The 19,357-nt window shown below is 44.6% G+C and overlaps 1 protein-coding gene across 2 annotated transcripts in view; it reads left to right on the top strand.

The window, feature by feature from the left end:
• Positions 1-19,357, top strand: part of LRBA (LPS responsive beige-like anchor protein) — a 920,035-nt gene that overhangs the window by 714,919 nt on the left and 185,759 nt on the right. For both annotated transcript variants that reach the window (XM_073576254.1, XM_073576253.1), the window contains exon 46: positions 1,171-1,323. In XM_073576254.1, coding sequence (XP_073432355.1) covers positions 1,171-1,323 — 153 coding nt within the window. The remainder of the gene's footprint in view (positions 1-1,170; positions 1,324-19,357) is intronic.

Here is a 19,357-nt window from a genome sequence, read left to right as displayed (position 1 = left end):
TCAGGTTCAACACCAGCTTTCTGTGTGACCACTGCTGTAGGGTTTAATCTCAAAATATACAGTAATTCTTCAGAAAAATTCCTTTTAACAGCGGTCTTCCATCGGTCATTGTTCATAAATTACTGTCTTCAAATTGTGCAGTAAAAATTGCCTACTACGTACAAATATATTGTTGAGAAATTGCTTTAATTACTAATGTTTTCTGCAAAGTGTTTGACTCTGTCTTAAAAAACAGTAAGTATAATTATCATAGCAAAAATGTATCTCTATCCCTGTATATTACATTTTGGAATAAGGACTTTAAAATACCGATTTATTTTTTAACTCCCAAATATCTTATAGGAGTTTATGTTCAGCGTTGATACTTAATAGGGTTGTCCACTACCACAACAACCCCTTTTCAAATGAAGTTGTCCCTCTTAAAAAAGAAAACAATAATTTTCCATGCCAATGCTATTCCAACGATGGTGGCGTCAGATCTCCCGGGTTCGATTGGCATTGCTATGCCTCATGAGCCCTGCAGCCAATCAGTGGCCGCTACTGGGCCACTTCTTTGGCTTGTCCATCGTTTATCTGAGGGAAGTAAGGGCACAGGAGCAAAATAATGGTCGCTGATTGGCTGTAGGGCTCACATATCATCATAATGCATTGCCAACCCTGACAGACAGGTAGTGGACAACCCCTTTACAGCACGAATTTCACAATGCTATTTCTGTAGCACAGCCCCCGCCTCCACAATGGCATCCATATACCTCCTCAGGCACCAGAGTAACTGCTACCTTTGCACCCCAAATTGTTTCACAGCATACATTGATAGGATAATGACCCCACCCTGCTCTGTGATATACATTTATTTCACAGTCGGGAAGTCCTTAGAATGAGGCGTTCCTGTTAGTGATGAGCGAATGTGCGCTGATAAGATGTTATTCAACACATGCAGGAATTGTCTATTTATTAGGCAATCCCTGCATGTGTTGCATCTGTCTAACAGCCGCGGTCTCAAACATATTACTCCAGCACACCTGAGCATGCTCTGATAACATGATATCTGAGCACGTTCGCTCATCACTAGTAACCATGCGTTTTCTGCTACTCATTTGATCAATATGACTTTTACGCTTTTACTGATGTTAGAAAGATTCCGTTAATTTGTATGTATTGTTCTTGCAGGAGCTCATTCCTGAGTTCTACTTTTTGCCGGAGATGTTTGTCAACTCGAATGATTACAATCTTGGGGTTATGGATGATGGTACCGTGGTGTCTGATGTGGAGCTTCCACCGTGGGCCAAAACACCTGAAGAGTTTGTGCGTACAAACAGATTGGTAAGCACACAAGACTTCCTCCACTAGAAAATAGCACTGAAGAAAAATAATAGTAAGAGGAGCATAATGTTTCATCACTTCTAAAGCTAGAACAGTGAATTGCATCCCACTCACGTGGAAATAGGTATGTTGTTCTTTGACCATAGTGTAATGTAAGGTACACTATTTGTGAACCACCTAAATTTTAAAGTAAGACCGGTCCGCCTCTGCAGTGAAGAACAGAAAACCACGGGTCCACTTTGTATTCCTTTTATGTAACAATTATTTTTACAATTTTAAAATGTCCTTTAGTGTCCCATTGTGTTTTCTTTTTCTTTAGAAACAGAAACATATTTTAATTTTTTCCTTTTATATTTGTCATCAATGTCACAAGAAAACTTTTTTTACAAACATATATTAGAGCGAGAAAATTTTTTTTAAAGCTCTTAAAACCACATATATGAAGAAAACCAAAATGTTTGGCCATGAACAGGGTAGAATGGCTGAGTCTCAAACTGTTTAATGACTCCCCTTGAGGCAATATTAATAACACATTTTCAGATTGGATTTTAGAGTGAAATAGTTGGTTACCACCTTAACTACAGGATAGATGATATCTCGCTGATCGCAGAGGGTCCCACCAATCCCAAGCATCGGGCTCTGAGGTATCGCATTTGAATGGATCAGTAGTCACTCGTGTGCCGCACTATCATTGTCTGTTGGACAGTTTGTCAGTCCCTAAGACAAAGTATGGCGTGGTGGCGCACACGAGCAGCCTTTCTTCCGTTCAAGTAGAGCACCACAGTGCCTGTCTTTTTGAATAGTGTGGTCCCTGCAATAGAACCTCCAGTGTTCAACACAGGGGCGGTCATATTATTGGTGCAACCTGTTTGGCGGCACAGGGGCCCATTTCCACCTCCAAAGCTGGGTGGAATTGTGCATTATGATGAGCTATAGGAAGGTCCCATATATTGTTCTTTCGCAGGGGCCCTTTTCGTTCTTTGTCCACCAGTGGTCTAACATGTGTTACCTATCCTGTGAATAGCTGTGAACTTGCAGTGATGGAAATAACCCTTTAATTTACCCTACCTGTTATTGTTTTCTGTTTTAGCGTTGACCAAGGTATTTTCAAACTTTGTTGTCTTTTCCATTCAGACATCCTTTTTTACGCAGTCATGTGCTTGGTAGAATGTCAGCATTATTTTGCACTTGAAAAGACGTGGGAACTGTGGTGACAGTCGCTGGTATAGTTTGATATTAAGTGATGAGCTGAATATATGTTCACTCAGCTCGTAGACAGAGCACATGACAATTAGGAGGAAGGCTTTGGTTACAGAAGGGCAATGTGAGGTTAGGCCTGATAGATGGAATATCATAGAATGACTAATTCTGCACTTCAGTATCCCAGTGCTATAAACATGATCACAGAATCCCCTTGCTATGAACTGGGTGATTGACATATTCCAGAGCAGCTACATCTACACAGGGCAGCGCCTCTCTTCTTTCAGAATCTAATTAAAAAGCCTGCTATGGTGAAGGCGTGCTGTTTGTGTACAAACAATGAAATAGAAAAATCGCATTCAGAAGTTCAGCCGGTAGGAAGAAGAAATGATGCAGGAGCAGAGCCCGCTGCCAAACAAATTGATTCATTGTAGACTGTTTAAAACCCAACATGCCTCTTAAAGAGATTTTGTGTCTGTGGTTATCCAAACCAAGATGACGTTTTCTTGCGATTTCCCAGTTTACTCCTTCCAGCCCGCAGATTATATGCAATGATTACAGCTCCTGAAAAGCACACCACTTTGATCTGTGACCTTTTTGTGGTGCTAATCGGGTTCCCAATATCATTATACCTCACTCATTAATCATATTTCCTGCTGCCGTCAGGCAGTCAGACAGGCGCAGCCCCTGTTTTCAGGCCTGTGTTGGCAGGTTTGTGATTTTTTGCAGATTATTACAGTGCTATACTTTGGCTTCTAACAAAGCAGCAGCACATCAAGCTGTGCGCTACAATTAAAGTCAGATGGTCCTCAGGTTGAACAGTAAAATAACGTTGCAGCTGTCTGTCTTCCTGAAGCTAACCAGCACAGAGGACAGGCGATACTCAATATTACATATTGTACAGTAGGGGGCATCACACTAATTAACTGGTCTGCCTGTATGAAGAGGATCCTCACAGATATACTGTACTTGCTTCTTTTTAATTATAGCATCTAAGGGCATCACTGGTATCTAATCTGAAAAAGTGTTATCAGATATACACTGTGTTCTTCCATGTTTTACGGATACTACATAATTGTGTAATGTAACCATAACCAAGTTCTATCAGAGCCAGTATTATGAGGTCAGGCAAACCTAGCAATTTCCCAGAGTCCCATTCTCAAAAGGACCCCAGTAAGACCCTACTCTGACTGACCTACCAAACCAGCATCTGTCTTTTCCCACCTGCCTTTACAAACCAGAAAATGGCATCAGAGTCCTGAATTATCAGTGCGATGTTAGAAGTGTAGCAGAATCTTTGATAACCATGATGTCACCAAAGGGCCTATACCCTGTGACGTATGAAGGAGCTAAAGAGAAGGAGAAAGCCTGGAATGTCTTCAATGTCTTCTAGTGCATGTGTGTCCGTCAAGCAATGTTTGTGTGTCTAGCATGGGGTACAGGGTGGGCTTGTGTAACATCCACATTAAACAATCCCAGCAGCTCAGATGAGCGTTCTCCAGTGATAAACGATGAATTTTGATACCGTTAATGTGATGAGGACAAAACTATAGCATTAGCAATCATTCTGTTCCCATCAGTTTTCTTTAGCCTATGTATAAAAGGTGGTAAACAAAGGGCAAATGACTTGAATATAGCTGATCGGTGCTTGTTTAATGGTTTAATGATCTGAAATTGAAGAGTTCAAATATACCCGAAATTTTTGTGTATAATGGTGCATTATGTTAGCATTTTGGGCCCCAGTTTGAATTTTGCACAGGGAGATTACTTTGTTTAAAATCATCCCTGGATATGGTATATAAACTTGCATTTTAGTTATATATATTCACAAGGTCATAACAATCGCGATCACTGAGAGTGCTACCAGGCTCGTGGACTCAGGGGGCCTTCCGACGCCAACACTGTTTTCATCTGAATATGCACCCTCAGACTCACATTCAGCTGAAATGTTGCGCTATTTTTTTGCTTCACTATTCAGTGGTTTTAATGTTGTGACTGATTATTTTAGCAGGTTCGTCTATTATCCAGTGTGAAGTAACAAGATGGTTTTTTTTTTATATTCCTTGCCTTTCAAATTCTTTAATTTATTATTTTTATATTATATAAAGTAATAGAAAGTTGCATGGAGTATAGGAGTCCCTGTTGAATTAAGGAATCTTTTTGGTTCCATGAATCTATGCTATTCTCTGACTCTGTAAAGCTTGAGCTGTCAAAGTTAAATGGGGGGGGGGGAGAAGATAGAGGGAAAACAAGTAGGTGCTTGGTGCACTTACGGTAATTGTTTGGCCACACCAAGGGTGCACCGTGCGCCTCTACTTGACTTGTACAGTCTTTCTGTGCGGACAGATTCCTTTTAACCACAACTACCACTAACCAGGAAGCATACCCTTTTTGTTTCTCCCCACTGCAGGGCTGGCTAACCATTCCATGCAGAGATGAATTTACTGCAATGTTTTTACTACTATAAAACTGCAAAATGTTCACATTTCTTCAATAGAACATCACCATACTTTGCATTAAAATCAAGTAATGGCAGTCTATCAAGCAGCACATAACAGATAAAACATTAGATAATATCAGCATACTCTTAACTCGTACATCCCAACTATCACCTATCTAGCAGGATGGTCCCAAATTTGGTAAGGAATAAGGGAAGTTCATCGGCACTCCCATCCAGGATATATGAAAGATATATTAATACATAGTAAAATTAAACCGGACGCATTTCTGGTGTATGAAAAACACCCTTATTCATAGGACAACTTTTTCATACACTAGAAACGCGTCAGTTTCTTCAAGTTTCATTCTGTGTTTTAATCTATTTTCCGATAAAGATGAATTTTATACATATCCTGGATGGAAGTGCCAATGAACTTTCCTTTTTCCTTACCATTTCACTATGATCACCAGCGGGTGCAGCACCCTCAGGATGAACTCCAGTTGAAACCTTGATCCTACAACGTGGTAAGCTTTCACACCTGTCCCTCCTCTGACCACAGCCCCAAATTTGGGAAGCGGTCTCTGAAAGTCGGAGGTATGTCCTGACTTCAGCTGCATCTGTGGTCTCTGGACATAGAGCTGAATATAGTGGTGGTGGAGACAGTAGACAACGAGTCCTTACTCCACTTTTCATTGTTTGTAAAGACTTAAGATCCTGCCTGGACCTTTGAGTCATGCGGCAGTCTCAGGTCGCCTGATTAGGCAGCAGGGAAGGACACAGTATACGTATGTGTTATGCTCGTGTGTTTTAATGTAGCATAGTTGTGTGTGTAACTGATGCAGACTTGTGTGCAAGAAGCACAAGACTTTATTTTATAATTATCTGGATGACTTATTATTGTAAATGAAGGTTTCCCGCAGGTCCTTTGCATACTACTAGATCAGCACCTGTGAGGACTTTTTTCTTTTCAAATATTTTTTATTGGATTTTTTCAAATTTTTATCAAGGGACGAAGTGGGGAAACAAAGGGAAAAGGGAAATACATTAAAATTTAGAGAACTCCATTCTTTAGAATTAGAATGAGAAAAGACAATTAGTCTGTTACATACATTTTAACAAAATCAATGTATTGTAATAATAACTTAAATTGAACATACCTGCCATTCCAGAACTAGGTTCTAACAGTCTTGCAAGGACATAGAAGTTGTATTAAATTAATGCAAATTTTTCATTCCAAGTATTCCATTTCATGATATTTGGAAAGAGAATTATTATTGAAGGCTAGTCTTCTTTCAATTGAACTTTGAGTGCGTCATTTTTCTAGTATATCTTTAAAGTCGGGGACATCAGATTTTTTCCACCATTGTGATAGTGAAGTTTTGACTACTAAGGAGATGTGTATCAAAATATATTTGATTGAGGGCATAGTGCTTTCTAGATCTAAGTGTAGTAGCACCATCTATTATAATTCTATTATCGGTTAAAGTATTCATATGCGCTTTAACCTCTCTCCAAAGATTTTTTAGCCTAGGGCAGCTCTAGAATATATGATGTAGATTCCCCTTTTCCCCACAACCTCTCCAACAGCTTGAGGAGATTTCAGAGTTAATATGTGATAATCTCGTTGGTGTATAATACCACCTATTGAGAACCTTGTAAAAAGATTCCTGTAAGGCCATAGATATGGTTGCCCTATTATAAGAATGCTTAATGGCGTATTCCCATTGTTCCGATTGGATTTCAATGTGTAAGTCTAGTTCCCATCGTTTCATATAGCTATTCCTAATGAAGGATGTATCATTGTTAAATCGTGAATATATACTTTTTATGCTCCACGTAGTCTTATGGTTGGGGTTGGATAGTAATGTAGAAATAATTTCCACATTTATAGCTCTGTTTAGTAAAAGCCTCTGGATACTTTCCTTACACCGGAAAAATGTAAAGATCTCAGATGAGGGCAGTTGAAATTTATTCCTAATCTCTTTAAAGGGCATAATCATCTGACCATCACATAGGCCCCCCACTTTCTTTATATTTGCTTTGGACCAGGAGCTTGTAATTGAAAATTTATACATTTCAGTTAGTAGGGATAGGGGAAAAGCTCTAATCATGTCCCTCCTATGAAGTCCTTCTTTTATCTTTGTTAGATTTTTCCAGGCTGCCAGAACGGCCTGAAATATTGGGTTAGGGTGTTCTTTCCGCTGAGTCCCCATTAGGTGGTGAAGAAAAACAGTCTGTATGGAATCGTATCTCATTTGTGCCTTTTCTAGGTCTACCCATGCTGGAGGAGAGCTCTCTTTAAACCAAGTATGGCTCATTGTAATTAGTGTCGCTTGGTAATATGCCCAAACATTAGGTAAAGCTAGTCCTCCATTCTTTTTTGATTTGTAGATTATATCTGCTGCGATACTTGCTTTTTTGTTTTTCCACACAAACTATTTAATTCTGTTTTGTATTTTTGTTACGAAAGAAATATGTATATCTAGGGTTATTGTTCTGAATATATAGAATTTTTTTGGTAGAATAAATACTTTAACCACTAAATTTTTCCCCATTAATGTTAGGTCTAAGGTTTTGAATCTTGAGAAATTTTTGGTAATAACTAGTGTTGAGCGATACCACCCAATATTGAAAAATATCGGATCGGATTGGGTCGGCCGATATAAAAAAAGTATCGGGTATCGCCAATTCCAATCCCGGAAGTCCCATTCAAGTCAATGGAACAGAAATATCGGAATTAAAAAAAACCCTTTCTTTTCTTGTAGTTTAATTCTCCATGAAGAAAAACAACGAAGAATAATGTAGAATGTATTGGGGGAGGTGGAGGAGACATTAAAGGCATAGAGGTTTAGCCCAATCAAATGGAATAGCAGGAATAATTTTTTTTTTTTAAAGATGTTCAGAGTTGCAAAGATATTGACTATGTTAACCTTTTGTATATTTTGTTAGATATGTATGTTTCACTACTTCCATGCTCTTCACCTTTTTTACTTCTCCAACACTTTCTCCTTCATTATCCTCAGCAGCAGCATCTTTTTCATCAACTTCTTCTTCACCTTATTCATCTTCTTCTTCTTCACCTTCTTCCTATTCTTTTTTTTTTTTTTACATTCTTCATCTTCTTCCTATTATTCTTTTTTTGTACATTCTTCATATTCTTCTTATTCATCTTCTTCTTATTCTTCTTCATTATATTCTTATTTGTGACAGGCATTCCTGTAGTTGTTATCTATAAAAGTTTGAAGATTACACCTTTCGTTCTGCCTGTCACAAAAGATTTACAACAGGATTTGTCTGCGTTCAGTTTGGCCTGCAGCAGCAGGCATTTTCCAGGGGCACCACGAGGAGGAGCGGACTCACCCCCATACACTACTTAGTCTTCTTCTGCTTATAATTTAGATAATATCTTTTGCTCTGATTTTTAGTCTTATGCTTAATGTTCTTCTGCTTTTGGTCCTTCTGCTTTTTGTTCTTCTGCTTATTGGTCTTCTGTCTCTTGTTGTTCTGCATCTTGGTGGTTGTCTTCATGTTCTTTGTTCTCTTGGTCATCTTCTTCAGGGTCATCTTTTTGGTCTTCTTCGGTGTGGTCTTCAGGGTCGTCGTCTTCAGGGTCGTCGTCAGGGAGATCCAGAGTGAGAACCGAAAACCATTTCCACAAGCGTGAACTTTGAAAAGTAGCAGAAGGTACAAGAAGGCTGAGGAACTGCCGAGAACCAGCTGATTGTACTGGAACCCGGATGGGCAGCAGAAGGAACAAGAGCCAATGGCACAACCGTGGACCAGCTGACGGTGCTGGAACACGGTTACTAAGCAGGAGGTACCTGTGCTATAAAGCACTACCAAGGACCAGCAGACGTTGCTGGAACTCGCATACCGAGAAGGAGGCACCTAGGCCAAAGGCACTGCCAAGAACCAGCTGACAGTACTGGAACCCGGATGGGTAGCAGAAGCTACCCCTGAAAAACAACGTTGCAAGGCCGTGAGCCGGCCGCAGTTACCGAAACCCACAGTCCTACAGGGGGTGCTTGTCCTATTGGCACTACGGAACCAGCCTTTATTACCAGAACCCACAGCCCACATAGGAAGCACCTAAACTGCAGGCACCATAGACTCGGCTAACCCGACCGCAACATGACTGGACAACGTTTTGGTGGCAAAGTGACGTTGACACTACCCGGAAAGAGCAGGCGTGCTGGAACCAGGTTGGGCAGGAGGGAGTACCCGTGCCAAAGACACTGCCGAGGACCAGCTGACGGTGCTGGAACCCGGATGGGTAGCAGAAGCTACAAGAGTCAATGGAACTACCGAGAACCAGCTTATGGTGCTGGTACCCAGAGTGGAAGCAGAAGGAACAAGAGCCAATGGCACAACCGTTGACCAGCTGACGGTGCTGGAACACTGTTACTAAGCAGGAGGTATCTGTGCTACAAAGCACTACCAAGGACCAGCAGACGTTGCTGGAACTCTGTTACCGAGAAAGAGGCAGCTAGGCCAAAGGCACTGCCGAGAACCAGCTGACGGTGCTGGAACCCGGATGGGTAGCAAAAGCTACCCCTGAAAAACAACGTTGCAAGGCCGTGAGCCGGCCGCAGTTACCGAAACCCACAGTCCTACAGGGGGTGTTTGTCCTATTAGCACTACGGAACCAGCCTTTATTACCAGAACCCGCAGCCCACATAGGAAGTACCTAAACTGCAGGCACCATAGACTCAGCAAACTCCACCGCAACACGACAGGACTATGTATTGGTGGCAAAGTGACGTTCACAATCCCCGGAAACAGCAGGCGTGCTGGAACCAGGCTGGGCAGAAGGGAGTACCCGTGCCAAAGACACTTCTGAGCAGCAACTGGCGATGTTGGAGCCCAGGGTCAATCATGCAGCAGGCTGAGGCCTACTTGGAGCGAGTAGTAAGTAAGATGTAGTGTGATTTTGGAGGCAGCAGGAGACTTTGTCGTCCACGCAGCAGGGGAGCAGCTGGCGTTACTGAACCCCTCTAACACTGGAGCATGTGTTTTTCTCTGTGCAGACGGCACTTCCGAGCAACAACTGGCTGTGTTGAAGCCCAGGATCAATCATGGAGCAGGCTGAGGCCTACTTGAAGCAAGTTTTATATCGGTTGTACACTACTACTGATTGTAACCGTGCTCCACTTAGGTCTCTGGCTATACTGTCTCTAGTATTTCCCCTGGCCTCCAACCCCGCCAGTTGCTGCTCTGAAGTGGCGTCAGCACAATCCACACTTGTTCCTGGGTTACAGGGGCTCAGTCATGTCAGTTGATCCCCTGATGTGTGTCCGGCAATGTCTCCTGCTCTGTCCACATTCCCACTACTAGTAATGGGAATGTGGACAGAGCAGGAGACATTGCCGGACACACATCAGGGCATCAACTGACGTGACTGAGCCCCAGTAACACAGGAACAAGTGTGGATTGTGCAGACGCCACTTCAGAGCAGCAACTGGTGGGGTCGGAAGCCAGGGAAAATACTAGAGACAATGGAGCCAGAGGCCTAAGTGGAGCACGGTTAAAAATCAGTAGTAGTGTGACCGTGTAGGCAGCAGGAGACTTTGCCATCTACACAGCAGGGAAGCAGCTGGCGTTACTGAACCCCACTGACACAGGAGCTAGTGTTTCTCTCTGTGCGGACGGCACTTCCAAGCAACAACTGGCTGTGTTGAAGCCCAGGATCAATCATGGAGCAGGCTGAGACTGACTTGGAGCGAGTAGAAAATAAGATGTAGTGTGATTTTGGAGGCAGCAGGAGACTTTGTCGTCCACACAGCAGGGGAGCAGCTGGCATTACTGAACCTCACTAACACAGGAGCTAGTGTGTTTTTCTCTGTGAAGACGGCACTTCTGGACACCAGCTGGTGTTGTTGGAGCCCAGGATCAAGCATGGAGCAGGCTGAGGCCTGATGGTTTTTGAAAGTGGAGGCAGCAGGAGACTTTGTCGTCCACACAGCAGGGGAACAGCTGACGTTACTGAACCCCACTAACACAGGAGCTAGTGTTTTTCTCTGTGAAGACGGCACTTCTGAACACCAACTGGCGTTGTTGGAGCCCAGGATCAAGCATGGAGCAGGCTGAGGCCTGATGTGTTTTGAATATGGAGGCAGCAGGAGATATTGCCGTCCACACAGCAGGGGAACAGCAGACGTTACTGAACCCCACTAACACAGGAGCTAGTGTTTTTCTCTGTGAAGACGGCACTTCTGAACACCAACTGGCGTTGTTGGAGCCCAGGATCAAGCATGGAGCAGGCTGAGGCCTTATGTGTACTGAACCCCACTAACACAGGAGCTAGTGTTTTTCTCTGTGAAGACGGCACTTCTGAACACCAACTGGCGTTGTTGGAGCCCAGGATCAAGCATGGAGCAGGCTGAGGCCTGATGTGTTTTGAATATGGAGGCAGCAGGAGACTTTGTCGTCCACACAGCAGTGGAACAGCTGACGTTACTGAACCCCACTAGCACAGGAGCTAGTGTTTTTCTCTGTGCGGACAGCACTTCCGAGCGACATCTGGCTGTGTTGAAGCCCAGGATCAATCATGCAGCAGGCGGAGGCCAACTTACAGCAAGTTTGATATAGGTTGTAGACTACTACTGATTGTAACCGTGCTCCACTATGGCCTCTGGATCCACTGTCTCTAGTATTTCCCATGGCCTCCAACCCCGCCAGTTGCTGCTCTGAAGTGGTGTCTGACAATCCACACTTGTTCCTGTGTTACTGGGGCTCAGTCACGTCAGTTGATCCCCTGATGTGTGTCCAGAAAGGTCTTCTGCTCTGTCCACATTCCCATTACTTCAGAGCAGCAACTGGCGGGGTTGGAGGCCAGGGGAAATACTAGAGACAGTGGAGCCAGAGGCCATAGTGGAGCACGGTTAAAAATCAGTAGTAGTTCGATTATGGAGGGAGCAGGAGACTTTGCCGTCCACACAGCAGGGGAGCAGATGGCGTTACTGAACCCCACTAACACAGGAGCTAGTGTTTTTCTCTGTGCAGACTGCACTCCTGAGCGACAACTGGCTGTGTTGAAGCCCAGGGATTACAGTTCAGGTGGTAGAAACATGAACACAACAGGAGACCTGGATACTGTTGCCAACCAATTATTTATTCTGGTAGAGGACTGGCAAATTCTGGCGAGATCCAGGCCTTGTTCATTTTCAGAAAAGTAAGCCGGTCAACGTTATCGGAGGATAGTCGCGTGCGACAGTCTGTTAGTACACCACCTGCGGCACTAAAGACGCATTCCGATAATACACTGGCAGCAGGGCAAGCCAGCACCTCCAATGCATACTGGCTAAGCTCTGGCCATGTATCCAGCTTTGAGACCCAAAACTTGAAGGAGGAAGAGCCATCTGGGAGTACACTGACAGGGCAAGACATGTAGTCTGTCACCATCTGACGGAAACGTTGCCTTCTGCTGACTGGAGCCGTCTGTGATGGTGTAGACATTTGTGGCGGACACACAAAACTTTGCCACATTTGAGCCATAGTGGTCTTGCCTTGTGCTGAGGCGCTGCCTCTGCTCCCTCTTTGTGCCGAGCTTCCTCCACTGCCTCGACGCACAGAGCTGCTTTGTAAAGCACTAGCAGCACTGCTGTCGGGTGGAATGGAGAACATGATGGACTGCACCAGTGTGTCTTGGTACTCCCGCAGTTTACGCTCCCGGTTCAACAGTGATATGAGGCTTTGTAAATTGTCCCGGTAGCGAGGATCTAGGAGGGTGTACACCCAATAATCAGTCGTGTTGAGAATGTGGGCGATGCGGCATGAAATTAACCATGTGCTGCAGACTCCCAACTGCCAAAGAAACGCTGTCCCCTGCTTGAGTCGTCATCTCTGCCTGCTCTGCATCACCCCACCCTCGCTGTACATACTAGCTAGAGCATTGTGTACCTCCCTCCTCTGGAGAGATGTCTTCCTCCTCCATTGACTCCTCATCCTGCTCACAAAGTGTCCCCTGCCTAGGCCTTTGTGAGGAACCACGTAGCGCAGACTGTCCAGAAGCAAATGGCATTTGTGACTCCTCATCCTCCACCTCTTCCAAAACCTCCTCCCTTAGTGCTTGCAGTGTTTTTTGAAGCAGGCAGATAAGGGGGACAGTCATGCTGACTAGTGCATCATCTGCACTTGCCATCCGCGTGGAATCATCGAAGGCACGCAAAACGAGGCAGATGTCCTTCATAGAGGCCCACTCAGTGGTGCTGAAGTGTGACCGGCACACAGTGCAACTTGTTTGCGCCTGATGCAGCTGGTACTCCATGACTGCTGCCTGATGCTCACACAACCGCTCCAACATATGTAATGTTGAATTCCACCTGTTGGGTAGGTTACATATGATGCGATGTTCTGGAAAGCGTAATCGGCGCTGCAGAGTAGCAAGGTGCGATCTTGCCGTGCTGGAACGCCGCAAGTGAGCGCACTCTATGCGGTCCTTGTGCAGCAGTGCATCAAGATCCGGATAGTCCCTCAGAAAGCTCTGCACGACCAAGTTGAGCACATGTGCCAGACATGGTATGTGAGTGAGGTTGCCTAGACCCAAAGCTGCCACCAGATTTCGGCCATTGTCACACACTACCAAGCCCGGCTGGAGATTCGCTGGCACAAGCCACACGTCGCTCTCCTGCTTGATGGCATTCCAGAGCTCCTGCGCTGTGTGGCTTCGATTCCCCAAAGAAATTAATTTTAGTACGGCCTGTTGACGTTTGGCCACGGCTGTGCTCATATCGGTCGTAACAGGCTCCTGCAGCGCTGTTTCTGAGGAACTTGAGTAGGAGGAGGAGTCAGTGTGTACAGACTGGATTCCTGCAATCCGTGGAGTTGGCAGAACACGTACAGCACCACTCTCCAGATCTGTACCCGGCTCCACAACATTGACCCAATGGGCAGTGAGGGAAAGGTATCGTCCCTGTCCATGGTTACTGGTCCACGCATCGGTGGTCAGGTGGACCTTGCTACTGACGGCGTTTAGTAGCGCATGTTTTATTTTTCCCTCCACATGTTTTTGCAGGGCAGGGACGGCTTGCCTGCTGAAATAAAAGCGGCTGGGCACGGTGTATTGTGGGACTGCCAATGCCATGAAGTTCCGGAAGGTGTCAGTCTCCACCAGCCTGAATGAGAGCATTTCAAGGGCCAGTAGTTTGGCAATGCCAGCATTCAGAGCTTGTGCTCGGGGATGGTTTGCCGAGTATGGCCGCCTTTTATCCCATGCCTGTGCTACCGATGGCTGTAGAGTGGCCTGGGAGTGTGAGGATGACTGGGAACGTGGTGCTGTGGGTGGAATGTCACTGGGTCTCCGGACAACAGTGCCAGAGGTTCTTCCTTGGTGATCCTGTGAGGAAGCCGAACCAGCTGTGTGTGAGCTGGAGGAAGAGGCCCCAACACGAGCTGAAGAGGTGGTAGTTGGTGCTGTACGTTGGCCTATGTCTTCAGTGTGTCTATTTAACTCCACCTCGTGCTTGGTCCGCACATGTTTCCACATATTTGTGGTATTGAGGTTGCTGACATTTTTCCCTCTTTTGACTTTCTGATGACACGGCTTGCATTTGACAAAGCAAATGTCATCTGCAACTGTGTCAAAAAAGGACCACGCACTGCAAGTCTTGGCAGCGCCCGCTTTGGCTTTTGAAAGCGGAATACTCCTAACGGGTGCCGAAGTGGAGGCTACAGGCAACCAAGTCTGCCCCCTCCCTCTCCCTCCTGTTTTAGCCGTTCGGGGAATCTCTTCCTCAGAGCTGCTCCCACCACCTTCCTGTTCCTCACGCCACGATGGGTCAAGGACCTCATCATCTACACTCCCCTCTTCAAACACCTGCTTCTCCTGGGTTGTCTCGCCAGCACCGTACACACCAGAAAGTGGCACCTGAGTCTCGTCATTATCTGATGCGTACTGAGGTGTGCTTACCATAGGCCCTGGCCCACCCGCTCTTCAGATTCAGAGGGACAAAGAAGTTGCGCATCACTGCATACTCCCTCTTCTTCACATTCTTGAATGCTGCTTGGCTGTCCCCCTCTTTCCAAGCCAACAGATTCAGAGAACATAAGTAGAGACTGTGATGGCTCCTGTCCAGGGCTCTCTGACTGCCTGGGCACTTTGGCAGGTGGTGAAGAGACAGATGGTTGCTCTTCAGTGCTCTGACCCTGAGAGGACGTGGAAGTCATTGAAGTCCATGCGTTAGCTGCCATCCATCCGACAACTGCTTCAATTTGTTCCTCCTGCAGCAGTGGGGTACGGCGAGGTCCTACAAAGCTGCGCATAAAGGACTGATGCCTGCTAAAACTGGGGGATGCTGACTCACTGGTGCACGCAGCAGGCACAGAATCCCCATGTCCTCTCCCTGCAGAATCCCCACGTCCTCTCCCTGCTGAAACTCCACTCCCACGTGCCTTACTCCCTGCCTTCTTCATCTTGGTAGACTGATAAAGATAGGCAGAAAAGTACAAAGGGGGGGTTTAGTGTGCTTGTTCCTGAACAGCTGGTAACAGGTATAAGAAACACTAATTTTATGAAGTGTGTGTGTGGACTACACTTTAATAGGAGCTAATGTGGCCTACACAACTGTCAGATGGAGTGTTTGGTGAACTTTATTTTGTTGGGTTTTTTTTGTTTGTTTTTTTAAACTAAAAGGATGTGACCAAAGATTTGAAAGCGATAGTATCACTAACTTTTTGGAGCTATTACAATGCAGGAAGGTAACCTACAATGCAAAAGATGATGCTCCAAAAAATAGGGTAATACTAATCTGGCTGCAGCTGGAGGGCACAAGCCAGAAAAAAGGCTCCTTTATCTACTCCTATATAGTGTTTGCAACCAACCAGTGTAGATGGATACGGATGGATGCACACTAATAGAAGAATAAAAAATGAGCTGCAATAAAAGAAAAATATGTGAGGCAGTGACGCACGCTGAGTGGCCTACAACCAGACGTAGCTGCAGGACACACTACTCAGCGTGAGCTGCACTCACACACAGAGACCTCTCAGACATCCGTGAACAGTGCAGCAAACTGGGCACTAGCACTGAAAGGCTGCAGAGAGGCTCCGCTGTCTACTCCTCTAGGGTTTGCAACCAACGTATATGGTTACGGATGGATGCACAGTGCACACTAATAGGAGAATGAAAAATGAGCAGCAAAAAAAGAAAAATATGTATGAGGCAGTGACACGCTGAGCGTCCTACAGCCAGACATGGCTGCAGGACACACTACTCAGCGTGAGCTGCACTCACACATGCCTTGCAGACAGCTGTGAACACTGCTGCAAGGCAAAAGAAAGCTACAGTGGTGGATTATGTAGCCTGGGTAAAGCACACTATGATTGTGAAAATCGCTATCTCTAACTGTCCCTCACAGTCTTGAACAGCAGCCTGTCCCTAACTGAATTCACAGCAGAGTGAACCAGAAATGGCGGCTGCGGCGGCTTTTTTAGTGCATCATGACATCATTTCAGCAGCCAATCACAGCCATGCCATTAGTTAACATGCCTACATGCCTAACAGGATGTGCCCACACTTCTGATGATTGTCATTGGCTGAATCAAATCAAACTGGCTCATAGCATTATGGGAACTTCCGATTCTGGTATTCGATATGCTAAAAGTATCGGAAATCAGTATCGGAATTCCGATACAGTGAATATCGGCCGATACCCGATACTTGCGGTATCGGAATGCTCAACACTAGTAAAACCCCAATAAGTTTATCAATATTGGTAGGAATAATTGATTGTAACTTATTAGTTAAAGTAATACCCAAATAATTGATCTCTTTTCGTTCCCATATGAAGTTTGCCTGTTAATTTCTGCTATCATTGTATTGCTTAGGTTAAACTGCATTATTTTGGTTTTGTTGGCATTAATTTTGAAGTAATACACTATTGAAAATTGTTCTAGTATCAGTGTCAAGGTCTTAAGTGATACCACTGGGTCAGATATTGTTACAAAATGATAGTCAGCAAGCAAGTTTATCTTGTGCTGGCATTGCTGCGTTTTAATCCCAGATATAGAGGCATTTGCTCTAATTTTTTCAGTTAGTGGTTCAACTGCGAGGGCGAATAGTAAGGGTGACAGGGGGCATCCTTGCCTAGTGCCGTTTGAAATGCAGAATTGATTAGAGAGGTTATTGTTCAAATAAATTTTTGCTTTTGGTTCCGAATACAAGGAGATGATGGAGGAGATGAATTTATCAAAGCCAATTTTTGATAGGACTGTTTTGAGGTACTGCCAATTCAGCCTGTCAAAGGCTTTCTCTGCATCTAAACTCACTAATAGGGAGGGGATATTTGATGATTTGATTAGATTAATGATATTTATAACCCGCCTAGTCCCTTCCGAGGCCTGTCTTCCTGATATGAATCCCAACTGGTCATCTTTAACTAAATGGGGCATGATATTTTTTAGTCGTTCTGCGATTATTTTGGATTATATTTTGATGTCGCTACTTATGAGTGAAATGGGCCTGTAGTCTTGAACTGTTTCCATGTCTCCCTTTTCTTTTGGTATCATTATAATGGCCGCTTCTAGCATTTCTTTAGAGAATGTGCCTATAGACGAGGCATGGTCAAAAAGGCTCTTTAAGTGTGGGGAAATGGATTCTGAAAAAAACTTAAAATATTAATAAACCCATCTGGGCCCGGGGATTTCAATGGTTTAAGCTTATTTATTGTGTCTGAAATCTCTTTGTTAGTGAAAGTTGAGTTTAATGTCTTCAAATCTAAAGAGTCTACACGCAGAAGGTCCAGGTCTTTTAAGAAAAGAGTCTATGTCTGATTGATTCTGAGTTAAAGTGTCAGGGTCTTGTTTAAATTACCGTATTTTTCGCATTATAAGACGCACCACAAATTTTGAGGAGAAAAATAAATTATTTTTTAATAAAATGGTGGTGCTTCTTATAATCCTTGCATCTTATTACTTACCGGGGTTGGTGGTTGCCATGTAGCGGGGTCCCAGGCTTGCTGCTGGAGGAGGCAGGCGTGGAGTGATGCTGCAAGCCGCATTCAGGGATGAGGGGGGCTCTGATGTGCGTCGCTGTTGCAGAGGTCTTGTGCTGCTGCATGGTCTTGTGCTGCTGCCGGGTTTCTCTGGGTGTCCGGTGGTTGCTGGCCGGTGCTGCGGTTGTCTCCAGTGCACAGCGGTGCTGCGTGTGTGCCCAGCGCTGCCCGGGGCTCTGCTGGCATTGTTCGACAGGCCAGAGCCCCGGTATTTCCTCGGTTCCCTGTGTGTGCGGTGGTTCCGGTAAAAAATGTCCGCCAGCGCTTGCGCAGATGGGATCTCGGGACCCAGCTCTCGAGAGATGAGATCTCAGGGCTGAAATCTCATCTCTCGAGAGCTAGGTCCCGAGATCCCATCTGCGCAAGTGCCGGCGGACATTTTTTACCGGAACCACCGCACACACAGGGAACCGAGGAAATGCCGGGGCTCTGACCTGTCGCACAATGTCGGCAGAGCGCCGGGCACACACGCAGCATCGGCCAGCAACTGCCGGACACCCCGTGATCACGGCCTATGGTAAAGCATGTCCGCTTTGTAAAACGCACCCCCATTTTCCCTCAAAATTTTTGGGGAAAAAAGTTCGTCTTACAAAGCAAAAAATGCGGTATATAATTTGGTAAAGAAGTCAGCAAAAACCTCCGCAATATCAGAAGAATGAAATTTGGAATCACCTGTCGCATTTTTGATCTTAGTTATCCTTCTATGTACCCGTTCCTGTTTTAGTTTAGATAACATGTATTTGGTTGGTTTGTTTGTTGACGAATACGCGTTGGATTTTGAGGCTCAGATAATTGAATCATATTCAGTAATGATTTCTTCTTTAAGTGCCTGTCTTAATTTTAGTAATTCTTGATGGATCTCGTGTGAAGGTTGGTCAAGCTTATTTTGTTGGTCTTCCTAGACGACGTTTTGTGAACATCTAAGTAATGTGTGAATTCTTTCGATGTTGAGTTAAGGCAGCGAAAAACGTCGAATCTGTGAGTACTTTTTTCAGCATTCCGTTTACTTTCCTTGCACCCTCTTGCATACTTGTTTTTCTGACCCAGATGTAAAAATACTGTTGCTTGGTCCTATGGGAAGAAGATTTTCTATTGCCAGTGGCTTTTTTTCATCCTGCCACCATAAATTGGGGTTATTGTTTCAGGGATAGAAATGGCTGATTTCCAGTTAATTCTGTTTAAGCATTGTAAAACACTGTTTTGTATGGCAGGTCTGTCAGCAGTGAAATACATATCTAGATTTTCACCATTTTAGTGTACGATTTACAGCTTAGTGGTCTGTAGTATAGGAATGGTACACATCCTTCTTAGCAGTTGAAATCAAGTTCATATTTCATCTATTGGAAACAGTTTCCCTCAGGCTTCATATTGCAGTTGCAACTTCATTGCCAAGGGTTAAACTGCA

The sequence above is a fragment of the Dendrobates tinctorius genome, unplaced genomic scaffold (genome assembly GCF_039654945.1).
Source record: "Dendrobates tinctorius isolate UK_male_01 unplaced genomic scaffold, ASM3965494v1 ptg000008l, whole genome shotgun sequence".
In the NCBI taxonomy this organism is placed as follows: Eukaryota; Metazoa; Chordata; class Amphibia; order Anura; family Dendrobatidae; genus Dendrobates; species Dendrobates tinctorius.
The sequence above is the reverse complement of the archived record's forward strand: the minus strand, read 5'-3'. Positions and strand labels throughout refer to the sequence as shown.